Below are 17,854 nucleotides of genomic sequence, written 5' to 3'. Positions count from 1 at the left end.
CTTCCAATATGCTGGAATTACAGGTGTGAACCACTGTACCACTGTGCTGAGTCCTCATTCTTTTTTTTGACTCAGATTCTCATGCTGTCACCCAGGCTGGGGTGCAGTGACACACTCACAGCCACCGCAGTCCAGACATTCTGGACTCAGGCAATCCTTCTGCCTTAGCCTTACAAGTAGCTGGAACTACAGGTGTGCACCACCACGCCTAACTAATTTTTTGATTTATTGTAGAGACAAGGTCTCCCCAAGTTGCCCAAGCTGATCTCAAACTCCTGGGCTCAGGCAATCATCTTGCCTCAGCTTCCCAAAGTGCTGGGATTACAGGTGTGAGCCACTATACCCGGCCAGCCCTCATTCTTAATCATTCCTAATGTTAGTTGATTTTCTTCTGTCCAAGCTACAGGATCTGACTGGTCTTGTTTTAAGAGGGCATATAAGGTTCAGACTTTTAAAGAAAAATTGGTATCCAATTTCTACAATATCCTGTCAGTCCTAAAAACCCTTTTAACTGTCTTTTAGTTTTTGGTGGTGGAAAAGCTGAGGTTACTTTTAGTCTTCCTGGATTAATAAAAAGTCCTTCCTTGGATTTTAGGTGGCCTAAGTATTCCACTTGTTCTTGACAAAATCAAACTTTCTCTTTAGAGAGTTAATGTCCTTTGAGGGATAACTATTGTACAAATGTATTCCATCATTTACAGAAACCTGTTCACTCTCCAAAGAAGAAAATCATCTATATACTGTATTAAGGTGGATTGTTTAAAGAAATTAACATCTAAGAGGTCAGTTTTTAGTATCTGTGAAAATTAAGCCAGGCTTTCAGTATATTCTTGGGGCATAACTGTTCAAGTGTATTCTCTGTCTTCCTAAGTGAAGACAAAGAGAAATTGGCTATATTTGTCTGCAGGGATGCTCAGGGATATACTACACAAGTCTAGGACTGTAAAGAATTCCACATTAGATGGAATGGTTGTGAGTGACAGATGAGCACAGGGCACTGCTGGATGCCATAGGATGAGTGTGTTGTTTCTTATTCTCAAATCTTGTATGAACCTCCATTCTTTACTCCTTGGTTTTCCTTCTGGGAAGACTTGGGGCATTACAAGGGCTTTTACAAGGATTGATCAGCCCTCTTTCTATCTATTCTGAAATTATAGGCTTTATTCCTTCTAGGGTTTCATTACTTAAAAGATATCTGGTATTTCGAAGAGGTTTTGATGGGTTTATTTTAATCTTTACTGGAATAGCTGAGATAGTAGTTTATCACTGGAGGACATTGACCACATTTGATCAAGTACTATCTGTAGTAGGTATTGTCATTCTCTATTTCCAAATAATTTATTGTCTTCCATGGCAATATATATTGTAATTAGATTAGATTCTGAAAAATTTATTGAAAATGTGTTGTGTCTGGTAATTTAGTTTTATTATCTAAATCTAAATACATTTCCCTCTTATAGGAGAGAGAAAGAAATAGGGTATGATATAATTTTAAGACGTCTCCTCCGATTAAATAAATGCTTGGGGGCCAATGGAATCAAGAGGAATGCATGAGTTCCTTGTAAGGGACCTGGTGGAAAGGTTACAAGCTGAGAACTGTTTGCTATTGCAGAAGTATTAGTGATACCCTGCATTTGAATTGCTTACTCTGAGGAATAAGAACTTGTGATAGGCTGGGCACGGTGGCTCACACCTACAATCCCAGCACTTTGGGAGGCCAAGATGAGAGTATTGCCTGAGCCCAGGGATTCACGACCTGCCTGAGCAACTTGGCAAGGCTTCATCTCTACAATAAATTTTTAAAAATATGAGTTGGGTGTGGTGGCACGCGCCTGTGGTTCCAGCTACTTGGAAGACTGAGGCAGAAGGCTCTCCTGAGTCCAGCTGGTCGAGGCTGCGGTGGCCATGAGCGTGCCACTACACTCCAGCCTGGGTAACAGAGTGAGACTTGGACTAAAAAAAAAAAAAAAAAAAACTTGTAATAAGAAGGAGTTTATTCCAGATAGTATGATTCTACTGTCAATAAGCAGTATGTTAGTTCTCCATTAAAACAATTTCTATTTCTCCCAGAACATTGGCAAGGAGAAAAGGAAAGTTCTCTTTCCATCTCTTAGAACTAACATAGTTAGTTCTAGTGTTTCTTTTCTGCCTCTTCCTGTTGTTTTTTCCTTTTTAGTTTTCAGCAATTCTTTTCAAAGTGACAAGACTTTTGCAATAATTGCAAAGTTGAGGGTTAGGTCCATTTTGGGGCTTATGGGGGTGTTTTGAAGGTCCAAATTGTGTGGACACTTGTTTCTATTATAAATTCATAATTTTATTATCCTTGTTATTTTGTTTCACTTCTCTCCCTCTCTTCTTTAGTTAAGGTATGAGCTCACTGGTCAGCAAGACCATATCACGAGTCTGGAAGTAGCCCAACTAGGACTTTGTCTTTCCACTGTTAGGGCTAATTCTTAATCTAAGCTATTCCTAAAACTGAAGTTGAGAAGAGTATCATTTTGATGATTAGTATAACTTTCTTCAGATAGACCTAAATAGTGTTGAAAAGTTTTTCAGACATCTTAAAATATGACATTACAGATGTCTGGATTTTGTCAACATTGCTATATTTTATTTCAGTCACCTACATTTGAAAGACAGGGAGGCCGGGGTCGGTGGCTCAGCCTATAATCCCAGCACTTTGGGAGGCCGAGGAGAGTGGATTGCCTGAGCCCGCAGGTTTGAGACCTTATCTCTACAATAAATCAAAAAATTAGCCGGGCGTGGTAGCACACGCCTGTGGTTCCGGCTACTTGGAAGGCTGAGGTGGAAGGATTGCTGGAGCCCAGCGGGTGGAGGCTGCGGGGGCCGGGAGCGTGCCACTGCACTCCAGTCTGGGCGACTGAGTGAAACTCCAACTCAAAAAAAAAAGAAAGAGGGATGGTTTGAAGCAGTGCCTTTGTGATTTTTGAATGCCAGTCTATGGTCATCTTCTGAACACTTATGAAAATCCCATAAGGGATTTCTTCGGTGGGATTTTCATAATCCAATATTTAGCTTTACCTTCTGATAAGTTGATATCAATCAGAGTAGCTTGTATATAGAGTCATAAGCTTGTATATTTAATTCAAGTCCCCTAGCAAAACCAGTAGAATCCTGGTGAGGGTCAGGGAACTATTTAATGATGCCTTTAAGTTCTACCTTTGACCATGGTGGATAAACTAAAGCAAGTTCCCATCTACCAGACACTGTTCATGAAGTGGAACCACAAGAGTGGGAGCAGGAGGAGGAGAGGCGGAGGAAGAGAGGCTAAATCTGGGCAACATAATTCAGATAAGGAGGAACAGAGAAATGAGGGAACAGGAGAAGCAGGAGCTTTGGGCCTTTCTTAATTCAGTCATAGTTGTAGAGAGCTTTTTTTTCCCTTCTTGTAGGGAAAAAACTCATTAGAGCCTCTTTAGGAGGCTTCCAGGTACCACTAGAAGTGACTCTCTCAATTCTTTTTTTTTAATTCTAGAGCCAACATTTTCAAATGTTCCACATAAATAAACTAATTTCAGCATTTCAGAAGTTCTCCGTTTTGGTCATTATAACTTAGGATCTTCTCAGGTCAAGTAAGATCATTTTTCCAAATATTGACAGGAGGTGGCACCAGAAGTACTGTACATACTTCTCAAGGTTTCTAAAGATGAATCCTTTCTTGAAGAGGACTTGGTTTTAGATGGATGATTTTCCATAACTGGATTCTCCATTTAAGTGACCAAAGACTGAAAAGGAAAGATGTTTTTGGTCTAGAGTGCTGCTGAGTAGGGACTATTTCTTGAGGTGTCACCCACAAGTTGCTTTTCCCCTCTTACATGTCTTGGTGAACCTCAGAAATTTCTGGGGGTTTAAGACCCCTTATGTGTGCCCACCAGGTTAGGCAGATTTCCTTGTATGTTCTTCCTAGGAGTTTCCCCACAGGCTCATTACATGTCAAAAGCTATGAGCCCGGACACTTCCACGTGACCTCAGTTACCTAAGGTGCATTTTGGCCAGATGAAACAGTGTCCTTTGTCTTCAGGACTTATCATGTCCTCATGCAAGTTCTTTTATGAATTTTTAGCCATTCAAGAAGAAAATGACTATGTCCATTTTAGCCTAGCTCCAAAACCTGGCCAGTTTAAAACCACAAATTTAGCTTAAGCCACAAACACTCTCTTTCTCTCTTCAGAGAGAGAACATATTTTTTTCCCTGACCAAATTTGAGTGTGAGAAAAGGTTACACAAAGCCTAGCAAGTATTTAAACAAACAAACTTTAACTTCAAAGAAAAATGAAAGTCAAAATCTCTAGAGAACAACCCACAAAACTCTTACCTTAAAGCTGAGCTTCAGTTTCAGCCCCCTCAAGTGTGGAACTGGATGAAGTCCTTGAATCAAGCATGAAATGCTGATTTCTGTGAATTGATGGCACTTAGGGAACAGCAGAAGCAGACAGAGGCTTTCTCTGAGTTCTGCTTATCTGTCTAAAGATGGCTCCTCCAAAAGGAACTCAGTTGTCATGAGTCCCTTCTCCTGGAATCTCATTGACCAGGGAAGATGAGCTCAGGTCACAGGAGAAGAGACTGGAGGTTGACACCATGCCCAGACAGTCACCTCTGCTTCAGAGGGCTACTCCAAGAGAACTTATTACCTGAGAGACTTTTTATCTGTATAACAAGATAATCTGTGTTCACTAGAGACTTCACCCTCACCCTCCCATAACTTGCATCAACATTCCCTCACCCAGAAGCCCTAAACTCTTTCTGTAGTTTAGGATGCTATATATAAGCAACTTCTTCATTGCATATTTTTGGTGGTAGTTTGAGATATCATTCAAATTATTATAAAACTCACCCTTTAAAAGTATATAATTCAGTGACTTTTAGTATAGTCACAGTGTCATGCATCCATTATCACTGTCAAATTCTAGAACATTTTTTTTATCACCCCAAAAAGAAACCGCACACGCATCAGCACTCATCATTCACCTCGCCTATTCTCCGGCAACCATTAATCTGATTTCTGTCTCTATGGATTTGCTTATTCTGGATATTTTATAGAAACAAAATTAAACAAATGGAGGTCCACAAACCATACATATAAATATTGAAAAAGCCTAAATCAGCCTAGTAAATTGTTAAAGAAAATGTTTTAATCTCCTACCTTGACAAATACACTATCGCAAAGAATGTCAGTCTTCTATTTAGAATTCTCAGACTTCTCAAAATTCTGTTCTGGATGTTCCAACCCCACAACACTCAGCCCACAATCCTTCTCTTTTCATCCCAAGTTCCATCCCGCATGATGGAGGGCTTGGTGCACGTGGGTGAATGTCTAACCCACAAATCCAAAATTTGGTCATTCTAGTCACTCCTATTATTTGTCACCTTTTAATAGATCTGAAAGGAGGATAGGCCTAAGGAAAAGAGACCTGCTCAGGTGTGGAAACAGGCTTGGGGTTGTAAGGGTCAGGAATTCAGAGTCCCAGGCACCAGGGCATAGTTAGAAGAGGTGCAAGAACCCCTTGGCTCCATGGATTCTTCATACCTGGTTCAGGGTGTAGTCACAGTGCAGAGCCCAAAGAAGAGACCCCACTTGCCAGGGTCTAAAGGTAGTATTGCTGGCTGGACTCGGTGGCTCAGCCTGTAATCCCAGCACTTTGGGAGGCCGAGGCAAGTGGATTGCCTGAGCCCGCGGGTTTGAGATCCACCCGGGCAACTTGGTGAGACCTTGTCTCTACAATAAATAAAAAAAAATTAGCCAGGCATGGTAGCACATGTCTGTAGCTCTGGCTACTTGGAAGGCTGAGGCGGAAGGATCGCTGGAGCCCAGCAGGTTGAGACTGCGGTGACCGGGAGCATGCCACTGTACTCCAGTCTGGGCGACAGTGAGACTCCAACTCAAAAAAAAAAAAAAAAATTAATAAAGGCAGTATTGCTGATAATGCTGTAAACAACCCTGTTGAACATTTTTAATCAACTGAAATGATCACTGATTTCCAGCAGTTTGGAGTATTGCTCTAAATCTCTAAATCCTAGTAAAGGCTGATTCTAGCTGTAGTTATTAAGGACAGACTATGGCATTGAGTGTAGTTGAGATAGCTCTAAGAATCAGACACGTGTTCTGAAATACACAATGCCATCAGTACACAAATGCTCGTTGCATGGGTAACAGGCAAAGATGGAACTTGCAACTTCATTGCAGTTGCAATAGAGCAGTAGTTTCTGAGAGATTGTAAAAAAAAAAATCCAGACTGTGATGATGGTTGTATAACTACATACAATTATTATTTTTTTTTCTTTTTAAATTTTTTTATTTTAAAGATATGGGGTAAAATTCGAGGTTAGTAGTGCAAATTCTTTGGAAGACAGTGTGGCGATTTCTGAAAGAACTAGAAATTGACCTTCCATATGATCCAGCAAGTCCCCTATTGGAAATATACCCAGAGAAACTCAAGTCATCCTACAAAAAAGATACCTGAACATGCATGTTTGTTGAAACTTTATTCATAATAGCAAAAACATGGAACCAACCATGCTGCCCATCGAAGTTGGACTGGATAAAGAAAATGTGGTCCATATACACAATGGAATACTATGCAGCCATAAAGAAGAATTTTGCAACAACTTGGATGGATTTAGGGTCGATCATACTCAGTGGTCTATCACAGAAACAAAGAACAGAGTACCATATGTTCTCACTCATAAGTGGACCTTGAACAATTATCATAATACTATAAGAAAGAGATTGGCAGTAGTGGGAAACTGCCAGAGAAATGGGGGGTGGGATTGGCAGTTGAGGGAAACTGCCAGGGGAAGGAGGGGCACACCTCATCAACAAGGGTACCTGCATAATGAACATTTGTAGACCTAACCCTGAATTGTACCCCACATCTTTAAAATAATAAAATTTTAAAAAATTCGGAGTTGGGTATACAAATGTTCACTATGCAGGTACCCTTGTGTACATTTATTTAAAGGCACTGAATTGTACGTGTAAAATAAGCGAATTATGTAATATGTAAATTGCATCTCACTAAATCTTGGTTTTGTTTTGTTTGTTTTAAAGATTAACCCACTCTGAGCTTAGAGTGATGCTCCAGAAGCTCCATTTCTCCAATTTAGCCCTGATGCACCGTGATAATGACTCCTGGTCCTTAGATGTGATTGTGGAAATCACATCTCAGCCATCCACCACGGTCATGGGTTGCTGAGAGAATGTCAAGGCCTTAAGAAGTTTTGGCATTTCTTGCTAGAGTCAATTTTCCTTAGGGGAAAAAAAAATATGAAAAGAAGTACCCTCTACTCTCTGCTGTAGAACCGCAGTAATTCTATTCTTTATCTCTATTTGAGTGCAGCTTGTTTTTTTCTGCTTTTGTTTAATAGGTTTACAAACATTCTACCTTACCATAAAAAATAATGTTATTATTCTTTTTTAAATAGAGATTGCTTCTTCTGAAAAAAAGAATGCTTTAAAAAACAAATTTTAGGCCGGCTCGGTGACTCAGCCTGCATTTCAAGCACTTTGGGAGGCTTAGGTGAATGAATTGCCTGAGTTCGCAGGTTTTAGATCAGCCCCAGCAACTTGGGGAGACTGCATCTCTACAACAACAACAACAAAAAATTACCTGGATGTGGTAACACGAGCACCTGTAGTTCCAGCTGCTAGCAAGGCTGAGGCGGAAGGATCGCTGGAACCCAGCAGGTCGACGCTGGGGTGGCCACGAGTGTGCCACTGCACTCCAACCTGGGCAATAGAGTGAGACTCTGACCCAAATAAATAAATAAATAAAAATAAAAAACAAATTTTACTCTACTCCCTGTTACTGAGCCATATAGACTTAAAAGGAGAGGCTAATTACTTGTTCTAAATATATTTTTTTGGGAAAGCAGGATTTATTGAGAGCACAGAAAAGCTCCCACAGTGGGAGGGTACTTGAGGGGGTTGCCCCTAAATACATTTTTAAAGCAGGATATGGTGGCATGTACCTGTAGTCTTATCTACTTGGGAGACTGAGTTGGGAAGATTGCTTGAGCCCAGGAGTGAAAGAAAGAAGGAGGAAAGGAAGGAAGGAGAGAAGGAAGAGAGAAAGAAAGAAAGCAAGCACGTTTTCCAATTATTTTAAAATAACTTTTTTTCTTCTTGTAAAAGTACTTCATATTCACTGCAGAAATTTTGAAAGACACTGATAATTAAAATGAAGAAAATAGAAATAATCTATAAATGTAAAACCAAGACACAACCCCTGTTAATATTTTGATACTTTTTAAAAAGCAATTTAACAAGTACTAAGGACAATGGGATGTGGCTGAGCTACTAATAAGTGGCAGGCCAAGATATCTACAGATGATAACTGTCAAAGGCAGGAGTACATGGGCATTTATTATGCCATTCTATTTTGTATAGAAGTTTTTCACAATCTAAAGTTTAAAAAAGAGAAATTTATCTGAAAACCCACAAATTCTCTTTATGGTCAAATTTTAACTGAAATGAGTTAATGACATGGGAGTTGATATTTCTTTCAATATGAAATGTAACTTGCCTTTATATTTACCTGAGCAACATGTTAAAACTAAGTGGCTTTGTCTCTGTGAGGATACCATAAAAAATAATTTCCAACTTTTGATTGCTATTGTAAACGTGTATTTTGTAGAAAGATAATTGAGAAATCAGAAAGCAGTATAAACACTAAGATGTAGACAGGAAGAATATCAGGGGTTCAAATCCAGAGACCCTAACAGGAGCAACTCCCATGCAAGCCAGCTGCTGAGCTGCTGGGTCCTGTGATATCCTCATTTCTTCATTCCCCAGTGCTGAAGGGGATGCCAGCAAGAACTGAAGGTGACATAAGGTTGCATGCTTTGGAGTCAGCAAGACCTGTATGTGCATCCTGCCTCTGCTTCTTTCAATGTGCATTAACTTCTCACCTCACTACTGTGCTTAATACTCAACTTGATATAATTTATAGCAAGAAGCAGTATGATATAAGCAATCAATATTCTTACCTTGTTTAGCCTCTGCCGAGTGGCTTAGCTGGGTGGTTCTGGCTCTGAGTCCCTCGTGAGGTTGCAATCAAACTGCCAGTCCGGGCTGCAGTCATGTCATGTCCTGTCTGGGCTGAGGCTCCCGTTCTGACTGGCTCACCCACATGCCCGGCGGTTAGTGCCCGCTGTCAGTGGGAGGGCTTCATTCCTTGCCATATAGACCTCTTCCTAGGACTGCGTGAGTGTCCATACAACATAACTGTTGGCTTCCCCAGTGCAAGGGTTCAAGATAGAGCAAAGAGAAGGCCACACTTTTTTTTTTTTTTTTTTTAGTCGGAGTCTCATTGTCGCCCAGGCTGGAGTGTAGTGGTACGCTCACAGCCACCACAGCCTCGACCTGCTGGGCTCAGGTGATCCTTCTGCCTCAGCCTTCCAAGTAGCTGGAACCACAGGCATGTGCTAATTTTTTTTATTTTTTGTAGAGGCAAGATCTTGCCATATTGCTCAGGCTTGTCTCAAACTTTGGAGCTCAAGCAAAGTACTGGGATTACAGGTATGAGCCACCATGCCTGACCTGTCACACATTTTATATGACCTAAGAGGTCTACAGTGTCCTATTGGTTACATAGATCAGTCCTATTCACTGTGGAAGGAGGCACAAGGTGAAACCCCTGGGAGCCAGCTGGCTACCACGTGAGACCATAAACTATATATGGAAGCAAAACACAGGCTACCACCAAGTGGACTCCACCTCTGCCCTCAGATGAATGTGACGGGAAGAATGTTTACAGCCTGAAGTTCCTCATTTTAGCACCATCAAAACAAGTCTGCAAATTTATCCTCCAAGAAGGATATGGCTCTTCCCACTCTAAAGTTAACCCCATCCATCTAGACCTGCAATTCCATTCCTTCCCTGTTCATTTCTACTGGGAACATCCTGCTGTGATGCAAGTTCAATCTAGAGAAAATTCCTGTGCCTGGCCCCCACCGCTGCCCTGTGTGTCTGACCTCTTGAAGAATGTCTCTCTGGACTCCCGTATCTCCTGTCGAACACCCGTTTGGCATGGACTTTGGGCACGCCTTCTGACTCAGCCCTCTGATGTTTAAGTACTTTTAATTTCTATGACTCAGCATAACTGACTCATTGTAGCCTGTGTGTGTTTTGCTTCCTTCTACGACTGGGGGTTCAACTAGTTCACATAGCTTAATATCACCCCAGAGTGCTTCAACTTTGTACTATCCTCAGGTGATTTCTTTGAAACTTTCACAAATGCCCAGATTGTACAGTAAAACAATAATAAATAATAGCAATAAATAAAAACAAGAGCAACTAACAATCAAACAAAAACATTCTCCCTTTAGTTACCGGAACAATCCCTTTCCTTCCCTTTTTGTCAGTCCTCCAAAATAAATGAACTCTACTCAATAGTTCTGTTTCTTTACTCTGCACATTTTGATTTCTAACTTTACCATTTGAGAAAACTGTTCTATCCAGTGAGCTGGAAGCTAGGGCTGTTAAAAGGAGACTGTATTGACTTAAGGGCACACTCTAAGGACACAAGGCTTAGCATCCCTGCAAGGACCAGGGGAGGGTACAGCATTGCGACCAGGGTCACTCCTTGAAGACTGGGAAATTGATGGCTCATGCAAAGTGAGGTTGAGATGCCTAATTGCTATGTGAGTCAGTAGAGGAAAGGATTAGAAGACTTATAAAAGTGAACATACTGAAATACATATTATAGAGTTTTAGGCCAGAATACCTGCCAGAGGATTATGCCCCAGAGGATGGCTCAAGGAGTCATATTCATCAAGGCTGTCAGAAACATACTGGTGAGAGGAACACCAACATCACTAAGAGGTGCAGTGGTACTTCCACCAGTAGGACAGAATTGGTGGAAGGAAGGGCTGTCTTGGAAGTTGGCTCACTGATAGCAATGGGGAGGATAGGACCCTGGTGCAATAGACATCAGAGAATGGCACTTAAGGACAGATGTCAGAGGGGTAATGGCAAAATCAGGGTGGCAGCCACTGTGACCTATGAGCCAATGAGGGTTGTAGAGATTGTGGATAGAAAAGAGGTTCTCTAGGAAGAACACAGATAAGTCATCAACAAAGTGCAGGTGGTCCCCAACTTATGATTTTTCCACATAACCATGTTCTGAAAGTGATACACATTCAGTAGAAACCACACTTTGGATTTTGATCTTTCCCAGGATACTGATATGCCATACGATATTCTCTTGTGATACTGGGCAGAGGCAGCAAGCCATAGGCAATCAGTCACACAATCACAAGTGTAAATAATTAATACTGAATTTGATAAGTATATGAGGGGAGACTCCAAAAAATGCCAGAATTTTTAAATGAAAAATTGTGTATTTATTCTTACCTGTTTAAACTTCAAAGTACTCTTCATTTGAGCAAAACATATATCAAGGTACTTTTTCCACTGCTCAAAAGCATTTCTGAACTCATCAACTTCGATGCCTTTTAGTGCTTCTGCTGTTTTTTGTTTTGCCTCATTCACATAGGCAAAATGTTTCCCTTTGAGTACCTTTCTCATCTGGGGAAACAAACAAACAAAAGTCGCTGGGGTGAAATCGGGTGAATAGGGAGGGTGAGGCATGGGGCTCATGTCATCTTTGGTCAAAAAATACTGAACACTCAATGTGGTGTGGGCAGGTGTTTTATCATGGTGGAGAACCAGTCACCTGTTTGCCACAACTTTAGTTGATTGCTTGATACAGAGGAACAAATTCTGAGTATACTACAAGGGGCCCACCCTCCAAAAGATAATTCTGGGTTCTTTTAGGGGGTTCCCCCTCATATGAAGTATTCAACACTTTATTGTAAAATAGATTTTGTATTAGATTATTTTGCTCAACTTTAGGCTAATATAAGAGTTCTCAGCTTGTTTCAGGTAGGCTAGGTTAAGCTATGATGTTGGGTAGGTTTGATATATTAAATACGTTTTTGATTTTTTTTTTTGCATGTGGAGACGAGGTCTTGCTATGTTGCCCATGCTGGTCTTGAACCCTTGGGCTCAAGCAATCCTCCCTCCTTGGCTTTCTAAAGTGCTGGAATTACAGACACGAGCTACCATTCCTACCCATTTTTGTCCTATGATATATTCCAGCTTTAATGGATTTATCAGGATGTAACCCCAATGTAAGTCAGGAGTATTTGTATTGCCTCATACCTGCAATCCAAAAGAACAAGAATTAATAAGCAGGATAATGAGGAGGTCAGCTACCTCGATGAAAAAAAACTGCAATTCCTTGCCTGATTTCTACACCTGAATCAGTGTTGAGATTCAGAACCCACTGAGTGAAGAAGTGGCCAAGTCCCCAGGGTGCAGAACCTATAACACTATGGCAAGAAGGTACTTTAATAGATCCTCTTGTCCTTCCCCTAAAGAGATTCACAACATTTACTTGAATAAGGGAACACTGGGGATAAGGAAATACACAGACATTTTGGTGACTGCTGAACACAGGGTCAGAGGTCAACTGATGTCCAAAGATCTGAAGCAGTGGCAAGACCTCATATTAGAGTGGGGGAGAAAGGAAGTACTGACTAAGGTCCACCTTATAGTGGGTTCCCTGGATCTATGGACCTACCAGTTGTCATTCCCTTAATCCACAAATGTACATGGAACCACCACACATGGAAGCTAGGCCAACCCTCACATTCCTCCTGGTCTTGTAGGATGGGAGCTATCACAGTAGAGAAGCCAAGTGGAGGTACCTAAAACTGCCCCTGTCCCCTAGTCCAGTGTAGTAACCACAAAATAGCATTGCATTCCAGGATGAGGGGTATGACAGATATTAGTGCCCTCTTAAGTATCTAAAAGATGAAGCAGCATAGTCCTTATTATGTCTCTATTTAACTTGCCAGTGTGGACCCAGCTATAACAGGATGGATCCTAGAGATTGATTGCAAACGACTTTGAGGAAATTGTCGTCCTGATCACACCTCTTAGTATCTTTGCCAGAGCAGATTTGTGCAGCCTGAATTATATGGTTTGTGGGGCCATTGATCTGGTGAATGCACTTTTCTATCTCGAGCAGCAAAGAGATTCAGGGAGAGCTCATACTCACGTGGAATGTATGACAACAAGCTTTTACAGTTTTGCCACAGAGCTATGTTCACTTTTCAGTCCTCTGCCATAATATAGTCTGAAGAGAACTGGAACATTTAGACATTCCACATAACATTCCGTGGTTCCACTGCATTGTAATATCATGCTGCTTAGGCAAGTGAGAAGAAGACAGAGAGCATGCTAGAGGCCTTGGCATAACACATGTGTTCTAGAGAATGGGAGATAAATCCTATGAAGATTCAATGACCTGCCATTTCACTAAAGATTTTAAAGTTCCAGTTGTCAGCGGTGTGCTGGGATACTCCCTTCAAAACAAAAGAAACATTGCCATATTTTGTACCCCTTACTGGAAAGAAGGAAGCACAAAGTCTATAAGGAATCTCTGAATTCTTGAAGAAACACATTTCATGCCTAAGAAAACCACTGCTGCCCGTATACTGGGTTACACAGAAGGATGCCTGCCAGTTTTGAGTGAGGCCCTCTGAGTGGGACTCGGGCCATAAAGTCTGGCACAGCCTACCACGTTGAAGGCATCGATGATGCAAAAAGATGTAGTGTGACATTTATGGCAAGTCTCAGCAGAAGAATCCAATGCAAACCCTTTGGATTGTGCAAAAAGGTCATGCTAAGTGTGCACTTTTTAAAAAACAGTTCCCAGTTTCTCTTGGGCCCTGGTGGAGATACCAAATGACCACGGATTCAGAACTGGCCATCATGAGCTAGATCCTGTTGAACACATCAAACCTCACAGTCAGGCAGGACCAGTATCAAAGCCACCATAGAATGAAACTAGTACAACTGGGACAAAACACAAGCAGGACCAGAGGGTATGAGCAAGCTGCATGAGCATGTGACCCAGGTTTCTGTATCACTCACTACAGTTGTGCCAGCATCCCTCCTCCAGCCATATAAGAAGATCCCATATAACCAGCTAAAGGAGGAGGGGAAAGACAAAGCTTGGGTTATGGAGTAGTTAGCCCAGTGTACGGGTATAAGCTAAAAACGGATGGCAGCCACATTACAGTCTCACTCAGGGAAGGCCTTGAAAAGCAGTTGAGAGGGAAAATTTCCTGGATGGGAGTAGCTTTAAGATGTGTGCCGGTCAATCCACTTTGTATGGAAGGTGAATGGCCCAAGGTTAGAGCATGTGTGAACTCATGGGCAGTGATGGTGGCCTGTCTGGGTCATTGGAAGCCTGGAAGAAAAAAGTTGGAAAATCAGAGACAAGAGGTCTTGGGTAGAAGCATGTAGGTGAACTTATGGGAGCGGGCACCAAGTGGGACCATGTTGTTTGTATCATGTTGAGGCCCACTAGTAAGTAACTACCACAAAACATGTGCCAATTAGAAAAGACAACTTGGTCAGCTAATGTTAGCCAGCTTTTGTGAGAGGTCCCCTCCCCCACTGCTGCATGATGGGTAGCAATAAAGAGGCCACAGTGGCAGAAATGGAAGCAATGCAAGGACTTAACAGCATAGACTGTAAGTTGCCTATTACTGCCACCTCTGCATGTCCAGTCTGCCAGCCATAAAGACAAATGCTAAGCTGTATTCCTTAAGGAGACCAGTAGGCTACTTGGTGACCAGTGGACTACATTGGACTCCTTTTGTCCTGGGAGAATTAGTGGTTTGTTCTCACAGGAATAGACTTTTATTCTGGATATGGGGTTGCATTTCCTCCCTACAGGGCCTCAGCAACACCACTTTCCAGAGCCTTAAAGATTGTCTGATCCACAGCCATGGAATCCCACTAACACAGCACCTGACCTCTTCATGGCACAGGAAGTAGGGAGGGTGAGCCCATGCACATGGGGGTCCTCTGGTCATATTACACACTTCGCCATCCAGAGGCTTCTGCGTAGATAAAGTTTTAGAATGACTGGTGACAAATGAAGCAGAAGGACCAGCATAGAGGTGATGATACACTGTAATGATGACATAGCCTCCAGGACATTGTGATATATGCCTTGACTCAGACAAGTTAGTATAATGCTGTGTCCCCATAGAAAGCATACGTGACTGTGGAAAGCATGGGTGGAAGCCCCACTTAATGATCATTCCGATGACCCACTGGGTCTTCCTGTCCCCACGACTCTGTGCCTTTCAGAGTTAGCAGTCCTGGTTTCCAAAAGGGGCACACTTGCCTGGAGACACAGCAGAGACCTTGCTGGACTACAGTGATGGCTGTCACTGGGTACTTTGGTTTCTTAATGATCGGAGACTAGCAGGTAAGAAAAGGAATGGCCATCTTATCGGAGGTAGTTGATGCTGGCCAGCAGAAGAAGGTAGACTACTGCTACACAAGAGGAGCAGGTGGAATATGTATAGATTTCTGGTGGCCTGTTGGATATCTCTTGATACTTCTTTGCCCAACTGTAACTGTGAATGAACAAGACATGAGCAGCAACCCTCACCTGTGTTCAGACCCCTTAGAAATGAGGAATTGGGGCACCCAGTCAGGTAAGCTATTGAAAGTTACTAAGGTGGTGAGAGAAAATGGAATGGAAAATGATGGAGGGATATGATGAGGGCCAGTTGTGGCCTTTAGACCAATTGCAATGACAAAAGCAATAGTTCATTTCATTAACTTCCCTCTTGTAAGCTTTCTTTCAGGAAGAATGGCCCTAAAAGACCTGTTTCCTGAATACAAATGGAGAAGGAGATCCATGTGGTACAAAGCATGGACGATAGCTGACAGTGTGGCACTCGGGTCCCCCTCAAGCCAAGGCTTGCTGCTCAGTTTCAAGAGCATAGTGTAGTTAGCTGGTCACCTCCAGCTTTAACTCCACTAAGGACTGAGCAAGGCCTTTTCTGCTCAAAGCTAGACTCCTACCACGGAGCTCCCGCTGGGGTGGCAGATACTGTGGCTGGTCTGCATGGAAGTCTCACGGCTCCCATGGACCCACCAGTCCTCTTCCCTAGACTTTCTCTGGTGTTACACCTTAGGAGAGCTTCTGCACAATCAACTCCATGTTAGGATCTCCTTCCTGGAGGACCCAATCTGTGGCAGTACATATTTTAAAAATTCCCAAGATGTCTTTTTTCCTCCCTCCTTCCTACAACTCTTAAAGTCATGTTTTCATAGCGTCAAATTGGGGGGAAGTTTATATTTGCACTCCCAACTACTCTAGCCAAACAGGACTCATCATGCTCGAATCTTGTGTTTAGTCAAGGCAGTGTTTGCCTACTGATTGCCTTTATATTTCAGTGTTTTTTCATGTCTTCGCACATACATACTCCTTGAGTCAGGGACTGTTCTTAAACGTCTGCATGTTCAGAGTGACTGACTCATGTAAGGGCCACATAGAAGACAGTCATGTTGAACTTAGTTGACGCAATAACAAAAGGTCCATGGGAACCTGACAGACCACAAGTAAGGCCAAGTGGATTAAAAGACAACCATAGAAGCAACAGCCAGAGGCAACAAGAAGTCAGATGATCCTAAGTAGGCCTCATGTTTAGCAGGTTTTCATAACAAAGTACTCAGTTCCTGAAAGACAGTTAAATTACCACAAATGGTCACACTGAGAATTCCCATTAATCATTTTGAATAACCTCTAATTTCTCACCCAGATCCTATTATTTGTAAAAGTCCCCATCTGATCGATGACCCGTTTATTTTATTTGGGGGTATTGGAAGGAAAAAAAAAACGCTTTCCTCTTCTATTTGTGTCCTGGTCTAGAAGCCTTCAGACTAACTGGCAACAGACAGATTAATAGGAGAAAAGGCAGTTGATTTACACACGCATGCAAGAGCTACAAGTAACCGAAAACTCACGAAATAGTTCAAAGTAATGGTTTATATACCGCAACTTAACAAAAAAGAGATTTTTAAGGCTTCAGTAGGGGAGTATGAAAGTTCCACTGGGTTTTTTGGTGCTATTGGTAATGGAAGTCTGTCTCCCAGGCAGCTAGATGCTGGGGGGAGGAGGGTTAATGGTGCCGCATCTTCAGGAGGCTGTGCCTTAGTCGGATAAGGGAAGTACATTAAGGTTCTTTCTACATCTTCTGTAGCTCAAATGTTTTCACTTAAAAACACTACGCACACTCTGGAGGTCAACATGGGTTCCCACGGGGGAAAAGTTCTTGTCCAAAAACCTACAGAGAGGAACCGATCTCAAATCTTGGGCCACGTGTAAGCACGTCCGTCGGTGACTTCACGCTTAAGCAGGAGTTTGGGGCACCGATGTTAGTGATCGTAGGCGGGCAAGAATGGGTCACGAAGCACTTCTTTCAAAAGCTCGCGAGAAGGAAAAAAAAAAACTGGGCGAGTTAACAAGGGTCGTTCTTTAAAACGGCGCGGTGGGGTAAGAGAGCTGCACTCCGGTCCCGGACCCGGCGGACCGCGGGGCTGGGGCCTGGGGACCCGACGTGGGGAAGCTCGGCGGCCTCGGGCTGCACTTGATGGCCGTGCGTGTTTAAGCTACTTCCTCATGCGCAGACTGAGGATGGGCATGTCTAACCCGAGGAGGGTGGCGAAGATCCACCAATGCGGAGGCAGCGCGCCCCGCTCGGAGGAAGCGCTCCGCGGGGTCTGCTCTTTCCGGGAACGGGTGGGGTGGGAGCGAGAGGGCTCCGAACACGCGTCATTCGCCCCTGCCGGCTCGCTTATAAAAACCCCGCCGGAGCCCCAAGAGCATTTGGCTCCCCTTCTTTCCGAAGAAGCCCGGCTGAGAGCCTCGCCCGCGCCCCTCCCGGCACCGAGGGGCCCCCCGGCGGCCGCCGGCGGACCTGCCAGCGCCGGTCAGTCCGTCCCCTCGGCTGCCGG

The 17,854-nt window shown here is 42.9% G+C and overlaps 1 protein-coding gene across 1 annotated transcript in view; it reads left to right on the top strand.

Annotated features, from left to right (window-relative positions):
- Nucleotides 1-17,147: 17,147 nt before the first annotated feature.
- Nucleotides 17,148-17,854, top strand: part of ZC3HAV1 (zinc finger CCCH-type containing, antiviral 1) — a 49,182-nt gene continuing 48,475 nt past the window's right edge. The window contains exons 1-2 of the mRNA XM_021713050.1: nt 17,148-17,221; nt 17,327-17,829. Coding sequence (XP_021568725.1) covers nt 17,148-17,221; nt 17,327-17,829 — 577 coding nt within the window. The remainder of the gene's footprint in view (nt 17,222-17,326; nt 17,830-17,854) is intronic.

Source organism: Carlito syrichta, unplaced genomic scaffold, assembly GCF_000164805.1.
Source record: "Carlito syrichta isolate Samal-C Ts95f unplaced genomic scaffold, Tarsius_syrichta-2.0.1 Scaffold304006, whole genome shotgun sequence".
Classification (NCBI taxonomy): domain Eukaryota; kingdom Metazoa; phylum Chordata; class Mammalia; order Primates; family Tarsiidae; genus Carlito; species Carlito syrichta.
This window is presented reverse-complemented; position numbering and strand designations above follow the sequence as displayed.